This window comes from Penicillium vulpinum, assembly GCF_028829585.1.
Source record: "Penicillium vulpinum strain IBT 29486 chromosome Unknown utg000003l_segment0_segment0, whole genome shotgun sequence".
Classification (NCBI taxonomy): Eukaryota; Fungi; Ascomycota; class Eurotiomycetes; order Eurotiales; family Aspergillaceae; genus Penicillium; species Penicillium vulpinum.
Window position 1 is genome coordinate 1,178,489 of NW_026643243.1, and position 16,286 is coordinate 1,194,774.

The window sequence follows — 16,286 nt, forward strand, 5'->3', positions numbered from 1 at the left end:
CGCCGCTTTATGAGGGCGCTCAAGGTCCTGCTCACTGAGTATTTAACAGCACACAGCACTCCCGCATAGCAGCCTATATTTAGAACCAGCTACATCGGCAAATGAATTCATCATCATCATCATCGCCGGAGTGGTCCACGGGTGATGACATCGGACTTTTTCTGAAACTCCGCGGACTTTCAACGCCAATTTCCATCTCCATATCCCCATGGCTCCAGCATTCAGGGGGGAGGGAAAGCAATACAAAATGAATTTAATCCAGATGGTTTATAAAATTGGATCAATTCCTGTTTTCTCATCTCCTCCACCAACCTCACATCAATCTATATCTCCTAGCACATCATGTCGTCTACCGACGGAGGATCCACCACTCCCACCTTGATGAGCAAACCTCACGACAAAGAGGAAACCATCTCGAGCCCAGGGGCCGCCGAGAAGGCTCAGCCGGAAACTGAGCCGACCACTTTCTCCTCCACCTTCCAAGAGGCTGTCTTTATTCTTATCATTGGCTTATCGCAACTATTCTCCGTCGGCGGTCTAGGCAATACCGCCTACTCAATGGAACAGATCGGTACCTCTCTCGGTACAAACAGCAATGGACAGATGTCATGGTTCCTAGCCTCCTATTCCCTCTGTGGTGGTGTCTTCGTCCTAGTCACCGGCAGCCTGGGTGATCACTTCGGCCACAAATACGTATTCCTCTTCGGCTGGATCTGGATGGCCATCTGGTCACTGGTCTGCGGCTTCGCCCACGACGTCGTTCTATTCGATATCGCCCGCGGCATGATGGGAATTGGCAATGGCGCACTAGTCCCCAACTCCTTCGCGCTGCTGGCGCGTGCGTTCCCACCTCTGTCGGTCAAGAAGAACATCGCCTTCGCCTTCCTGGGCTTCTGCGCTCCCTCGGGCTATATCTTCGGTGGTCTGATCGGAGCCGCCTTCGGCGAGAAAGTCACCTGGCGATGGGGATTCTGGTTCTGGGCCATCGGCTGCCTCGTTCTCAGTTTAGCGACTTTCGTCATTGTTCCTCACCGAATCGGCTCCCCGATTCCGGGACTAAGTCTCCGCCAGTTCGACTACATCGGTAGCTTGCTCGGCGTGTCAGCCCTGATCCTGTTCTCCTTTACCTGGAACCAGGCTTCGGTCGTCGGCTGGCAAGAGCCCTACACTTACGCCCTGTTTATTGTCAGCGTCTTCCTACTCGTCGGATTCGTCCTCTCCCAGTCCCGAGTCTCTGCACCCATCCTACCCAATTCCCTCTGGGGGCGCCCTGGCTTCGCACCCGTGGTCACTGCCATGGCCTTCGGTTGGATGTCCTTCGGAATCTTCCTCTACTACACCACCGTCTACATTCTCACTATCCATAAAACTCAGCCGCTTGCCGCAGTGGCTCAAATGGTTCCCCTGGTCATTGGTGGCATGTTTGCTACGACGGCTGTTGGACTCTTCGTCGCCGAGACGCCTATCCAGTACATCTTCGGCGTGTCTATGTTCTCCTTTTTCATCGGTAACCTGCTTATGAGTTTCGTCAACTACTCGAACGTATACTGGGCCTTCATCTTCCCTGCTTGTCTGTTTGTTGTTGGTGGGCCTGACTTGTCGTTTGCCTCGTCCGGAATTCTCATTTCCAACGCCGTCCTCCCTGAGGAGCAAGGTGTTGCGGGATCCTTTATCTCAACGGTTGTGCAGTACTCCATCTCCATTGGTCTCGGTATCGCCGCTACTGTTGAGTCTCATGTCAATGAGGGAGGACAGAACCCTATTCGCGGCTACCGCGGTGCCTTCTGGTTGGGAATTGGATTCGCGGCTGTGGGATTCTTTGTTGTAATCTTCTTTGTTCGCGACCACAGGTTTGAGTCGAAGGCGAAGGACCAGTCCGGCCCTGAGGCCATTTCCGAGATGGCGGATCTTTGAAGTGATTTGTGATATACTGATTGTGGTTTTGTTTCTTTCAATCCTCTTGGCCGGTATTAACCAGCTCAACGTAAATAATAGATACGTTGGCAGAAATGGTATATTTGAACAGATTTTTTCGGAGATGATAATTTGGTAATCGAAAATAAATGGACTATCTTCACTCGAGTAGATGCTAGGCAATTTACCTAGTCTTCGCCCTTTCTGTGGTCTCCTATTTGGCTGGTATAGTGAGAAGAAAGACCCTTGCGTCGTCCGCTGCCCGTTCTATGAGAATCTGTCAAAAATGGGTCTTACATTACTAGTTCACTCGACTTTTACCTGGAGCACCCACTTGCTGACTAATAGATAACTAGTTAACGAGGATACCTAACTATTTAGTTGCTTGTTGGGGCATTCCACTGCTTAAATAAGCCCGCAGTTGGTTAAATATTCGCAGCATTAGACAGTCTATGAGAGTACACTCAATATATGTTATCGAACCTACAGTGACTGGACATAAGGTTTTAACACACGGCCCCACACCCCTTAATTATATAATATATTGCCGGTCAAAAAACTTTATACTATGAATCTAGTATAGTATATATAACCCCTGGCTTTCAAAAATAGCTTCTATCGAGTGCCGCATTATCTCAGAGAGATACTCTTAATGTCACACTCTAATTTACTATATGTCTGCCGCGCAGTAGCCAACAAAATACCCTTTGTAGTGTCGCATATATAATTTTCGTATACCTTTTAAATAGGCGGTATGTCCTTGTACTGGCGGTGAGCTATGTGGGGCAATAGGTGTGTTCAAAACATATGTCCACTGACTGTACATACCATTGGTCCTTTCGTATACTAGCGCGTACCGCTTCTCTTGGAATCGACAGAATCTAACGAACTGAAGGAGTGTTAAATTACCACTAGCACCCTTTCGGGTATGATTATTCAGCATGATCCGCCGCCTATTTGTACGGTAATCACAGGAAACTCGACCTTTTCTTCAACCAGACATCAATTCAACATTCTGTCTACTGGCCATGCTCGGTACTAGCCCGTATAGATTCCTTCTGACTTGATAGAATCCTTTACGCCGTGGCACATCGATATCGTGTTTTGTAGAGTGACTCAACCTCTGGAAATTCGAATTCCCCACCAAGCTCAAAGAGGAGTAGGCTCAGCCGGAGTATTGTTGGTCTTGCAAGCCCTAGAAACAATCAGTCTCACTTGTAATCGTTCATCTAGTTCTATCGGATGTCAAATTATGAGGAGTTTATAAGAAAAGAAGAAGTAAAATTTCATCCTATAATGTCTCCGTATATTTTCATGTCATCTAATAGCAAAACGAACAAAATAAAATAAAGATAAAACAGTCACGATAATATACAATCTAGTTGACGTGCACACGCCAGTGCTCACGGTGACCCTCAGTGAATGCTGTGCGAGTGTGGTGGGTGGTAGCGTTATCGTTGAAGACGAAGTCACCAGCCTTCCACTGGTGACGGTATACGACCCGGTGATCGTACAGCAGAGCCGTAAGCTTCTCGCATAGCGCGTCGCTCTCAGCCTTAGACCAGCCAACGACCTGCACGATAGCCGGCTTGCTGCTTCCAGCGATGCACTTGGATTCGGGCCAGGGCTCGTGGATGCGGAAAGTATCGGCACCGGTCTGCGGGTGGGCGACGATGAAGGGCAGGTGCAAATCATGGCCGCCGAAGGCATCGTTGGCTTCTGTGAAAGTCTTCCATTTCAGCGAGCGCAGTTCCTCAAGAGAAATGGTGTCGGGCCCGAGGAGCGGCAGGAGGTTGCGCGACGACGCAAAGAGCGTGAGACCACCCTCGGACTGCGAGGCCGCGCGGTTACGGAACATCTAGAAGAGAGGCGGCGTGGAGATCCATTCGCCGGTCTTCTCATTCTGGACCATCTTGAATACACCATCGTAGTGGAAGGGCATAGCCTCGCGCGTGAGCACGTTGTTCATGTTGATGTCTGCATTCTCGCGAACCTCGAGGATATCACCAAACGGCCACTGCTGGATCTCACCAAGCTGACGCGCCTTCTCGCGGAACACTTCCTTCTCGATTTCCATTGTGAATCCACGCAGGAGAAGAGGCGCAGAGGATAGAGCAGGACGTCGGACACGCTTCATATCGACGTCCTCGAAATTGAAGGGCCCGTGTCCTTCCTTTGGACAGACCTGTATACCGCAGGGGAAAAGCGGTTCAAAGTCGACCTCCATACCTGGCCAATTGAAGAGGTCGCATTTGGCACGCAGCAACCATAGGTGGCCTGCAGCGTTGTTGACCACCTCAAATTCGGTCAGATCGACGGTGGATGCGTCGACCACGCACAGGCTGGCGTCGGGAAGCAGTGTCAAGGCCCCATGCCACGGGTGCCACGGGGTGATGAAATCAGGGTTACTCACAGGGGGGAACAGGTCAACAGTGATTTTGCCAACGTTGTTGGACTCATGGATTGACAGGCGGATAGCGGATGGCACAGCCGATGCCAGCAGAGTGAAGTAGGCCTAGATCTGTTAGCCCGGTCGGATCACCGGAGGAGAGGTGACAGTTACCTTGCCTCGCTGGAGCATAGCATTCTTCAAGGCGGTAGGATTGTTGCTCTCCGGGAGAGCCGTGTCGTAGTGTCGGCTCGTCGCTTGCCAATTGTCATCCTCGGCCGAGGGGACGTGGGAGATTGAGTGGTCGAGGTGGTTGCGGGTCTTGGTTACAAAGTCGGAGTATTCCTTAAGGGTCTGGGCCTCCTGTGGCACAATGCCGGCCAAGGCCCCAGGGCGGGTGAATTCCAGATGGTAAAGGCCCAGAGATGCAGCGAGCTTTTGCAGCTCTTGGTGATAAGCGAAAGCGTCACTGTCGGCAATGTTCAGAATATCTCAATCAAGGTTAGCCTTACGCATCGAATAAAAATGAAGACGAATGCTTACCGCCATATACTGATGCATCCGACACAATCACAACGGTGGCACCGCCCTCGTAGATTTCTGCAATAGAGTCGGCGAATCCATTGAGCGTCTGCAAGGCGATCTCTTCGGCCTTGTCTGGAAGAGGGCCTAGTGTCTTACGCTTGTTTCTTCCCTCGGCTAGAGCCTTGAAGGGGAAACCTAGAAGGATGAAACGGACAGCCTCCTTGTTAGAGACAATGTCTCCGATCTGCTTCTCGAGCGTGGGGACGAACTTGGAGAAGCGATCGGGGACGGTGGCGGAGCGGTGGCGGTATACAGCAATGAGGAAGACAATTTGTGAGACCTTAGTCTCGATGTCGGATAGAGGCTTTCCGGCGTAAGGCATGTTGCGTTTTGAATTGATATTGATCCGATTACTACCAAGATACTCTGGTCTGGTTTGAGTCCATCTTGTCGCGGGACAAGTGATCTAATATATCATTGTCTTGAACGACTGGCATCCAGTATTGTCCGGATGCCAACCCTTCCGAATTGATGCCCTCCGACCATAATCTGGTGAGACTGCAAGATGGATGGAAGCAGCACGCGGATTCCGCGGATCTCTCCCCAGACGGGTTCCATGCCAGCGCGTCCACGAACGGTGTCGATGAGAATATCTCATCATGCATCGGACTCCGGATACGATAGAGAGCCATTTATCTGATTTGTAGATCGTTCCAGTCTTGTCGAAGAAGGCTCTCTTCTTTCTTCGGCGTCTTCTTGTCCCCGGTCGGGGGACCGACGCACAGGACTGGTCTCATTCCGCTGGAGTCAGCACAGAGTCTGATTCAACGCTCTCGATACTGTCCATGCTTTATGTATGTGCTCTTCATTCAACATATATGAATGTTGTAGCCACCATGGTATTCAAGAGGAACAGTCAAAGAGGGCCCATTTAGAGAGGGGACGCATTCCCGTCTCATGTGATCAGACACCTTCATTATCTGGGCATGTACTCATTAATCTAGAGAGATATCTGTGAAAGTATTCTAAGGATATTCCTTTCACCAGTATAACAAATGTAAATAAATCATATCAACCTCCGAGTACCAAGACGGCGATCACGGGAGTTGGACCGATTCCGCGATTCCGCCCCCACTTGACGTTGGGGGTTTAGTAGTACGTCGATGCAGGGGGATGTCCAACTTGCCTTCTTACATCCTACTCGATATGGATGTTGCCCACCCCCGCAAGAAGCTCACCCTCTCCTGTTCGCGATGTCGCGCCTCCAAACTAAAATGCGATCGCAAGGAGCCTTGTGTGAGTGTGCCTAAAATCGTATGGAATTGCGAACTCATTGTTTCTAGTTGGAATGCGTGAAGCGCGACTGCGCCCACCTATGTACCAAGGGTGAGCGTCAACCGAGAGCCAAGCGGACCAAAACCCAACGTATAGAACAAAATCGCAGCCAAGTGACGCTGGAGGAAGAGGAAGAACCGGAGGTCGAAGAAACGGCGCAGATCTTAGAGCATTTCGTGGATGTCATTCCTATCCCCACCGAATCAGCGGACGTGGCCCCTGACATCCCCAATCGATACTGGGTGACCCAGGATCCGCAGAGGCACGACCAAAAGTTTGCCTTGATCCGAGATGTGGTTCACGCCCTGCCAGAATGGAATATCATCCAACTCCTCTACGAGGTCTTTGTCACGCGTTGCCAGGGACCACTGGGAAATGTGGTGCACACCCCAAGCTTCATGAAGCAAGCCGATCAATTGCGTCACTGCTTAAGTATGGCTTCCCCCGACGCGGCCATCGCCAGTACGCTATCTCTGGACTCTCTTGCTGGTTTGCTTCTCGCGGTGCCGCTCTCCTCTAAACCCACTGGGTCTAGCGTCGGCTGACTGTTTCCACGCAGCTCGTGCTTGGACTCGCCTTTTATCCAACCCCGTCCCTTTTGGGTGTCCAACTCACCCCGTTGACTTTCCGCGTGGAGCAACTGCGTGCCTCGGATGAGCCTGCAGCGACATGGCGGTCCCTCAGCGTGCGTTGTCTCCAGGGAGGTATTTCCCTCTTTTGTGGCTCTATCTCCAGCTTACAGGCGGCCATCATGCTTCTGTTGGATAGAAAAGAGACCTCGTTGGGGCTTGATGCCGTCTTAGTTACCGCCATTTCGGGTGCGCGCAAACTTGGATTGCATCGCTTAGGCAATGCCATTTTGGATACCTCGCCTTCCTTAGATTATAGCTCTGCGACTGCTGAACCACCTCACATTCGCACCGAGATTGCGATTCGGATTTGGTAGGCACCCCAAATACCCGTATTTTTCCACTTAGGGCGAAGCGCTAATCATTCGGGACCACTAGGTGGGCTCTTGTTATAAGAGACTGGTCGCGCGGACAAGCTCTTGGCTACTATACCATCCGCCCCTCACAATTTAATACCCGGATGCCATTGCACCTCAAAGATGACGATCTGCTCAGGGCACATGGCAAGATTCCCGAGCGCCCTCGCTCTGAATTTACCATGCTGTCCTATACGGTACACGCGTTGGAGTTGTCCAGCATTGTGCGGGAATCAATTGATCTCGGGGACGCCGCAAACGAAGCTGCCCAGCGGCGCCAGCACCTCAATCGAAAGTACGAAAAATATGTGGCAAGTTTGCCGTCTTACTTTAGATTGGGAAGCACCGTCGGACTCACAGCCATAGGTCCCATGGCCGCCATCCCAGTCCAACGATTCATGTTGCATCAACAGCTGTGGAGTCTCCTCCTCCGCCTGCATCGCTCTACTCTCTCTTCTCCCATGGGACGCGCATCCTGCCAGCAGCTGGCTCATAACATTATCAACACGCAAGCCCAGATCCAAGCCCGCTGCACTGTTTGTGGCTCACTATCCACCAACGAAACGCAACTCTTCAACGCGACCGTTGTGCTGGTCTTGGGGCTGCTGTTTGATTCTCCGTCGACCGAGGCCGAGCGCTCGAGTGCCCAACTCGGTCGCTTAATGACGCGAGACCATATTCGGGAGGCCATTGAACTGTTGCGTACCAAAAATTCGCCTGAGGGATCCTCCGGGGACGCTATACCCCAAGAGCCGCTCCAAAGCTCGGTGTCGCGCAGTGTTGTGGCCCTCGAGGCACTGATGAAGTTGGAAGAGGATTCAGGTGACGGTGTCAACCGCCATGCGGGATCAAACCAGAAGCGTCCCCTCTACCACCAGGTGGTGGAGATTCTGAAGACCTTGAATGGTCCAACCACTCCCGCTGATTTACCCGTTCCAAGATTATCGACCCCTGGGGACACCTCTTTGACTCTCTCCATTCCTGTCGCGGACGGCTTCCCCGATCTAGATGTAATGCCCATTCTGTCCAATGGCCTGAGTCTTAATATGGGGGACTTCTTGGACTTCCAGCTACCGGAAGATGTAGGCAAAGAGAAGTTCTTGCCTATGGCCGGAGACGTTTACGGGGCAATGGGTGTTACCCACGCTTTGTATCCAAGCCAAAGCAATAGCCTCTCGGGGACGCGCTTGACCCATGAATCCCCGTCGTCTATGGGGAGTGAACCTACGTTGGACCCCGCGATAACCCCTTCGAGCGCTGACGCCTTTGCGGCTGCTAACTTTTACGAAGTCATGGGAAATGGGGGCCTTCCGCCCTGGTGAGACATTGGCTGACCGGTTGCACTTGGACTATACGCCCAGGTGTACAGTATGTGTGTGACATCATTTACCCCGACCCATCGCTGGATGATATACAGGCTACCACAGCTATATATATCCTTGTATGTACATGTAGAGCGTACCACTTCCTGAAGTTTTAGAGCCTTGTCAAGGCTTGTTGTAGCCTCATTGCCATTCTCAACGTTAGGCTGCCCTTATAGCGCGATTGTGATGGGTTCTTTCTTCAAGAGCCAGAGTAGAAAAGCAAAACAAAAACAAAAAAAGGACAGAACGCGAAAAGAAGCAATGAAAGATACGCAAGAGATTTGAAGGATATTCCGCAGAATGCCAGACCTCTTGGAGCCTTTTGGGTGGAACCGGGTTGTGTATCACCGTTGACCATGCGACTGGGGCAGGTGTACAGTAATATTCGAAATCAGATTTACCCCCACACTCTCTCGGTGTATTTTACAGGAAACTGTTGTACACATGCTACCTCTGCGCCCCTCTTCCTTCCTGTCTATCCCTAGCAACATGCTTCATCACCATATATTACTCCTCAGCGTCGCCCAATGTTGGGCCTAGCAATATGGCTCCGAGACTTCCCCCGCAAAGCTGAATCTCATCCGTGATATGATAGAGATCACTCAGCACTCTGGCGCCACTGCAGCCTTCTATTGGATGTCAAACGAGTGTAGGCGAAGGCTGCGTGTGACGGAGAGGCCAAGACACTAGGGAAGTGGAAGAAGAATATTGCCCAGATTGTTGGGAATGAATTCGAGAGAGTGTAGTGGGTAAAGCTCGCGAAGCTTACCAGATGGAGACTCTCTGTGTCATTGATTCATCTATATCCACGCTTCTTCCAATCTGTAGTTCCAAAGGCTGTTTTTTTTTTCCCCTTTGCTACTTGTATACAATACCCCCCTACTTAGGGTAGGCTCAATGGCCTTGCAGCACTACTTACAAGAATCAAACAATCTAATCGCAGCATAAGATAGAATCAAAACATCATTCATCAATAAATCACTATATACATCCTCCCAAGAGGGGAGTGAATACCACCCTCTAAGAGCCATCGCTAGTAGGCAAATCCACAAATGGATCATCAGCGGGATCCGAGTGCCACCGGTACTCCAGCCCGAAAGCCGTCATACGCGTAAACTTCAAAGCCTTTTCTCGGCTGTAGCCCGGGATAGGCGTCGCATCCCCGCGGAGACCGACCTTCTGCGTCTCCGGGTGGGCCTGACGATCTTCAGGCGCCACGTACGTATTCGCGATAAACGCAAATCCTGCGTCAATTCCAGCCGTCACGCCAGATGAGGTCAGGAATTTCCCATCATGGACCCAGCGGGCGCGCTTTTGCCACTTTACGCCGGGGTCTGGAGATTACGAATGTTATCAGTCTGGTTTTACGAGAACGCAAGCTGATTGCATAACAGTATTGGAAATTGACGTACGCTTGGGAGTGACTTCGTCATAAAGACGCTTGTTGGTGGTCGCCTGGCGACCGTCCAGACGGCCCGTGGCGGCGAGGAGAATTGATCCGGTACACACGGTGAAGACGTTGGGGGCCCGATCGACCAGCTGACCGATTTGCTGGAGTAGTATCGGGTCCCAGACCAGCGGCATCATGCCGAAGCCGCCTGGGATGAAGAGGGTGTCGAAGGAGTGGTCTTCGCGCAGGGCTTCGGCCAGGGAGATGGTTCCCACGATGCCTATGCCATTTTTGATGGAGGTTTCAATGCCTTGGGGTGAGGCGAAGTGGTGGAGGTTGACGAATTCCAATTTGTAGTAGTCACTCCGGGGAACAATTGCGCCAAGGGGACCGAAGAGATCGAGAGCCTCAACTTCGCTGTATACTAGCGATAATATACGGTGATGAGTGGGCATTTTGCTTTCTGATTTGTTGGACTTCGGTTAATATGAAGAAAGAGGATGGAGAGGCTAAGAGTTGAATCTCATGCCAGATGAGCCTGCAGGTACTTATTGTCCCCAGGCTGTAACGCAGGCATGCCTGACTCAGATGCGAAACTCCGTGGAGTTTTGGCGGAGTTTCGACCATCCGGGGACTCGGATTCTCAAGTTCCTCAGCGTTACCCCGGTCCAGTTATCCGCGGAAGAAAATCCTACACGATACACACCAAGCTAAAGTGAACGGTTCAGTCCGATCCCTGCTCATTGTTACGTACGCCCTTTATTTATACTCTCCAATTTCCTTTTTCTCCAGACCAGATACTTTTGCTCCGGGGATTGAAAGAACTGAAAGACCAAACAAACAACTCCAAAATGCCGACTAAGTATGGATCACCTACAGTGGACAGAGACGTCGATACCCAATGGGTCCAATGGCTCGCCAGACGCAAAACCCCAATTGCTTCACCACTATCTTCGTCGACCCCGGTGCCAATGCCATCAGCCACCCTTTATGACTCGGGTCCTCTGCACTCCCGCAGTACCGCCACCAGCTACTTTGCTCTACTCTCCGCTGCCCAAGGCCAGCAGCAACCACGTCGCCAGGGCAGGCCGCAGACACCGTCTCTATCAATGGACTCCTCCTGGGGGACCTGGCTCTTCGACCGGGGGCCACGAGGATCCAAGCGGCCAACAAGTGTAGGAGTCAATCCGCAGATGCAAACCACTTCGGTCAAACCGCAATTAATATCCACGGCTCCCGCATTCGCGGTCTCAAGCCTTGACCCCCTCCACTTCCCTTTGACTACCCCGCTTATGGACTCGGAGTCTATTCCCGGAGTTTCGGATAAGGCGTTGGGTGAATTTGACTTGGGCTTGGACTTGGATTACCCACGCCGGTAAGTACTTCAATTTACTACCAGTTCTCCGGATTCCGCTGACCGTCTCCACCAGGCCCCGGCCCCAACCCCGTTAAGGTGGCCATTGCCCTTGAGCACCTCGGTCTCTCATACGACACCGTGCCTCTGGGCTTCGGTGAAGGCAAGGGCACCGTCAAGGATCCCGAATAAACCTCCAAGGTCAACCCCAACGGACGTGTTCCCGGTCTCATTGACCACGCCAACAGCGAGTTCACTGTCTTCGAGAGTGCCGCCATCCTCCGCTACCTGGCAGACAAGGTAAAAAGCCGAACCACTCAATATAAGCCTCAAGCCTCACTAACTCCACTTAGTATGACGCCTCCGGAAGCCTGGCCGGTAAGATCGTCGAGGAACGCGCCGCCGTTAACCAGTGGCTCGCCTGGCAGGTGTCCGGCCTCGGACCCTACCAGGGCCAGCTGGTCTGGTTCCTCGCCTCCCACGAGGGCGCCCACGGCGAGAAGCCCAACCCCAGTGTCATTGCTCGCTACCAGACTGAGGTCGAGCGCCTGCGCACTGTCCTCGAGGGTCACCTCACCTCAGCGGAGAACGGCTTCGTCGCTCTCGGCCGTCTCACCATTGCGGATTTCGCCATCTTGCCTTGGTTGAAGCTTTCGGGCCTGGCCGGACCAGCCCTCAAGCCCTTCGAGGAGTACCCCGCTATCAACGCTTACATCAAGATGTTGGATGCTTTGCCCGAGGTACAGGCTGCTTACAAAAAGGCTGTTCCTCCTATGTAAAGAATAAAAAATTCGACCACATGTCTCATAGACCGCAGAAAGTTGAAGGAATTGATATATCATAACTTCTGGATATTTGCATATGATTTTTGTTTGCTCCAGTACGCTTAACAAGGATATCCATATCTAGACCTGGCCCTCACCCGCGGGTGACCCTCCGGACCCTCCACCCGACCCGCCCCGCGGGTGGGTAAGCGACCGAGTTATCGACCCTGAGGGTCGTTCACCTAGAGGTGTGAACCTCAGGGTCCCCAAACAAGACAAACAGGTAGAAAACGTGACTTACTTACGATGCATAAATTATGTAGATTTAGAGAGGATTTCTATGTATTCATTTGTAACTTTTAATACAGCAGAAGAGTAAAGAATTAAGAATCAAGAGATGAAACCAAAAGAAAATTGTATTCTTCATCGTACAATATGCACCACTATCAGTCTGCTTCAGAAATCTATTTTGACTACTACACCACAAATATTTCATATTATCTATTAAAACCAACCTTTAATAAGATTTTTCTACTCGATACTAAGAAACCTAAGGTGACGATATACAAGGTATTAGCTTACAATTTAATTTCTTTATATTTCGAAAGTCTTTATAGTAAAAGATAAGAAAAATGTAGAGGTATACCAGAACAGCTGTAAATAACAGTATTTTAAGAAGCTGAATCATCTAATTTATACGTCCGAAATAGGAAAGGCGGGGAGAAATTATGCATTTGAGGGTCGATGAGGGTCGATGCGGGTGACCCTCAAGGGACCCTTAGAGGGTCAGGGTCAGGGTCAGGGTCGGTAAGGTTGGACCCTGACCCTCTGAGGTGCGGGTGGAGGTTCCTAATCTCGGACCCGCGGGGCGGGTGAGTGCCAGGTCTAGCGAAAGCATTCGCCAAGGATGTTTTTATTAATCAGAGAACGAAAGTTAGGGGATCGAAGACGATCAGATACCGTTGTAGTCTTAACTATAAACTATACTGACTAGGGATCGGACGGGATTCTATAATGACCCGTTCGGCACCTTACGAGAAATCAAAGTTTTTGGGTTCTGGGGGGAGTATAGTCGCAAGGCTGAAACTTAAAGAAATTGATGATTAAATTTGTAACCCAATTTAGGCCGACTGTTTGAACTGGGGTAGATCCACGCCCCGCGAGTAAAATATTGGCTATTTCTCGTACAGTCGTATACCGGTGGGCTCCTCCGCGTGAATCTATTGAGAGTATCTATTGTATAAGCGATTTTTCTTCCGTTTTAGTCAATTTATGACTATTGGCGCGAGTTTCGAAGCGATTTGAAAGGCCGGTAAGACGATTCCGTAAGGAAGAAAATAGTACACTAAATTGGCGCGCTGCTTTGCGAATTGAAAAGATTTCTTGATTTTTAATAGCCTGGGTAGCTAATAAAAGCCTGCCTTCTTGCTCTATTGGATTTTGAGAGGATTGGGAGCGAATAGCATGCAATCGCTCTTTATTCTTGGGTTTTTCTATGTTGAAAGACGTACGTTTCCACGTCTGGCTTTGGGATAGCTTCCTATTGTAAGAAAGCTGTTATTGTTCTCTGCGGTATCGGAAGGATCTGTATAATAATGTCATATTAGGTTTTGTTCGAACGGAATAGTTGGGTAGAGACAAACTTGGAATACCGACGGTTTCGAAACTTATAAACAGTCTGAGTTAGTCCTTGAGGACAGCTTAGGACTGAGATAACTGGCTGCGTTCGATTCTTGTCTATTCCGTAGCCAACGGATTTCAGACAAAAGTCCTTCCCAAAACATTTCGAGATTGTTGTATTCCTATAGCCTGCTCTTCGATCTCACGAGTGATACGCTAGAGTTCCGGTCGCCCATCCTGAATTATATATTGCCACTTGTTTGTTTCAACAACTGCCAACAATATTTTGTTTTCTATAGCTAAGGCTACGCTTCTCTCCTTATTGGAGATGCTTTTTGAGGTGAGAAAAAAAAACAGTATATCTAGTGAAGTGAATCAGTCAGCCGAATGTTTCAATATTAAGAGCTCCGAACTTTATATACGACGCAGAGAGTTCTATCGTCGTATATATGGGTTTTTTTAAATATGTGCAGCTATTCTGTTAATAGTCACACTTTTATATCTCTAAAGGAATCAAGACGGTCTCAGTCCGGTCTGTATATAGTATCGTTTGTCGACTATTCGGTCTATTCTCTAAGAGTATCCTAGTATATCCGTTGCTCTAGATTGCCAAACGAAGATAATATTAGACTTTATGACTGAGCCTGCTAGGTTCTAATTGACCTAATACTAATGACAGTCTCCCTGGAGCAGTGTCAACGAAAGACAATCGATAGCACAGTCCTGTTGTTAAAGCCTCGGTTGTCCTTTTAGTAGCTTTGAGGTTTTCCAGAAGGGTATAGATACTCCGCTGCGAGATTTTGCGTGGGCACAGTGGGCCTAGTAATGTTGATCGGTTCGATCGTATTATCGTAGGCGCGAGATAAATACCAATCTAGAGTACGGTTAGTTGATGCGAAACAACGAGCGAATGAAGGCTGAACTCACTGTAGTATATTCAGAAGCGGTCTTTTTGTTTTGTTAAGTAGTTTGGAGGCAGAGGAATAATGAAGACTATTGTTTTCGAGCAAGTGGCTAGATATAATGGCATCGCTTTAGGCAGAAATATTAGGGGTGGGCAATGTTTAGAGTTCCTAGGATTCGAACGAAATAGCTATAGGCCCTTAGGACTCTAGTAATACAGCTTAGTGGGCTCCTGGGAATGCACCGCAGGCTCCCAGGAGCTCATCGGGTATTATTGTTGATGGTTTGTCTTTAGCTTACAGATTACTTAGCAATGGCGTGAAAGACATGACGGTATACGCCTAGGAAATCCTTCGGGTCGTGCGCTCATTGGCGAGAGAAGTGGCTCATCATCGTCACCTGCTGAACACTAATTCCTCCAGTTACCGATATATGGAAGGGTTCTAGATCTTTAAGGTATTCCTAGGAGCATAGACTGAAATGAGGTATTTTCTGATTGCTAGTTAGAATATGTTAGGCAAGTATGTTGCACTTCGTAGTGAACATTCCTCACTCCACTTCCACTCCATTCCCGAGGATCAGCTAACCCATTGGGGTAGGCAATCAAAATAGAAAAAGCAAATGACTTCGAGATTTGGTCTCTTAGACTGCTTGTTATCATGCTTTTCCAGCTTCTCTTTGGGTTCCTAACTCTTCCTGGGATTGCGAATTCAACAGTCAATGCCGATATCAATACAAGTATCACCTGCTATAATTCTAATGCGGTTACCATGGGGTATGCCGAGTATGTATTTATATATTTCTCATTAAATGGCACATTAACTATGTGTTATGACTCTTTAGACGAGGTTCGCACTGCGCTGGATGAAATCGACGATCAAATGCTTGATCTCTTAAATCGGCGGCTTGTAAGCCGTGTTCCGTGTCCCCTTGCACAATGAGGCTGTCCTCAAACAGGCAGAAGGGCAGTCGTTTCACATTGGGGTGCCAGTGACGACTGCACGGGCGGCCATAGGGGCCATTCTGAACTCCAGCGCTCTTTTTGAACAGTGCATTGTAAGTAAGCTGCATTGTAAGTAAGCTGCATTGTAAGTAAGCTGCATTGTAAGTAAGCTGCATTGTAAGTAAGCTGCATTGTAAGTAAGCTGCATTGTAAGTAAGCTGCATTGTAAGTAAGCTTGGTGTATTCTTAGAATTGAAACTAATCCTCTAGTTTGATGTCTATACTTCTTACAATATAATAGCCAGAGTAACACATACCGTGAGCACACACTGCTCCCACCATAAGGTTGGGGGTCGGCTCCCAAGAAGGAAGCTGGTTATGCTATGTAGGTTACGGAGTACTCCATAGGGCTAGATGAATCTTTCAAGTTCCACTTTGTGTTGAATTAATTAAAAACATGGGGATATTATTGGACCTCGAATACCCGAATTGAACAAAACATATTATCTTCAGCCTTTACGCCCGATGCCCTTGACGCTGAAATCAATCTAAGACAAAGCATTCAACCGCCAAAGCCGATATGCAGCCCTGTACGGGTTGTTTTACTATAATGTGTTGAGGACGAAATATTTTATTATACAAATGACCACAGAAGGCCGCAAAGCGAAGTTATTGGCCAAGTGCTGATGCGTGCCGTTAGCGCCCCTCCAAACCCAACAGTCCTGATGGATTTTATAACGTCCACTATGCTTAATGCCAATTAGCCAATTGTCCACCTGGGCATGTCTAAGCACCATTTT

General features: G+C 49.5%; 6 protein-coding genes across 6 annotated transcripts; 4 read left to right on the top strand and 2 right to left on the bottom strand.

The window, feature by feature from the left end:
* Window positions 1-342: 342 nt before the first annotated feature.
* Window positions 343-1,914, top strand: N7479_005558 (uncharacterized protein; the record flags this gene model as incomplete). The annotated part of the gene is made up of 1 exon (XM_057253254.1): window positions 343-1,914. The coding sequence occupies one exon, from the start codon at window positions 343-345 to the stop codon at window positions 1,912-1,914; it is 1,572 nt and encodes a 523-aa protein (XP_057107116.1).
* A 1,378-nt stretch (window positions 1,915-3,292) lies between these two features.
* N7479_005559 (isocyanide synthase family protein) lies at window positions 3,293-5,210 on the bottom strand (the record flags this gene model as incomplete). The annotated part of the gene is made up of 4 exons (XM_057253255.1): window positions 3,293-3,772; window positions 3,824-4,429; window positions 4,478-4,794; window positions 4,847-5,210. The coding sequence occupies 4 exons, from the start codon at window positions 5,208-5,210 to the stop codon at window positions 3,293-3,295; spliced, it is 1,767 nt and encodes a 588-aa protein (XP_057107117.1).
* Window positions 5,211-6,030: 820 nt separating this feature from the next.
* Window positions 6,031-8,470, top strand: N7479_005560 (putative C6 transcription factor; the record flags this gene model as incomplete). Its single annotated transcript, XM_057253256.1, has 4 exons — window positions 6,031-6,124; window positions 6,172-6,666; window positions 6,723-7,105; window positions 7,171-8,470. Exons 1-4 carry the CDS (start codon window positions 6,035-6,037, stop codon window positions 8,468-8,470), a joined length of 2,268 nt encoding a protein of 755 aa, XP_057107118.1. The 5' UTR covers window positions 6,031-6,034.
* Window positions 8,471-9,532: 1,062 nt separating this feature from the next.
* N7479_005561 (uncharacterized protein) lies at window positions 9,533-10,357 on the bottom strand (the record flags this gene model as incomplete). Its single annotated transcript, XM_057253257.1, has 2 exons — window positions 9,533-9,846; window positions 9,925-10,357. 2 exons carry the CDS (start codon window positions 10,355-10,357, stop codon window positions 9,533-9,535), a joined length of 747 nt encoding a protein of 248 aa, XP_057107119.1.
* Window positions 10,358-10,753: 396 nt separating this feature from the next.
* On the top strand, window positions 10,754-12,035 carry N7479_005562 (glutathione S-transferase family protein; the record flags this gene model as incomplete). The annotated part of the gene is made up of 4 exons (XM_057253258.1): window positions 10,754-11,237; window positions 11,333-11,430; window positions 11,458-11,556; window positions 11,610-12,035. 4 exons carry the CDS (start codon window positions 10,754-10,756, stop codon window positions 12,033-12,035), a joined length of 1,107 nt encoding a protein of 368 aa, XP_057107120.1.
* A 3,332-nt stretch (window positions 12,036-15,367) lies between these two features.
* N7479_005563 (uncharacterized protein) lies at window positions 15,368-15,796 on the top strand (the record flags this gene model as incomplete). The annotated part of the gene is made up of 3 exons (XM_057253259.1): window positions 15,368-15,451; window positions 15,501-15,599; window positions 15,788-15,796. The coding sequence occupies 3 exons, from the start codon at window positions 15,368-15,370 to the stop codon at window positions 15,794-15,796; spliced, it is 192 nt and encodes a 63-aa protein (XP_057107121.1).
* Between the last annotated feature and the right edge of the window lie 490 nt (window positions 15,797-16,286).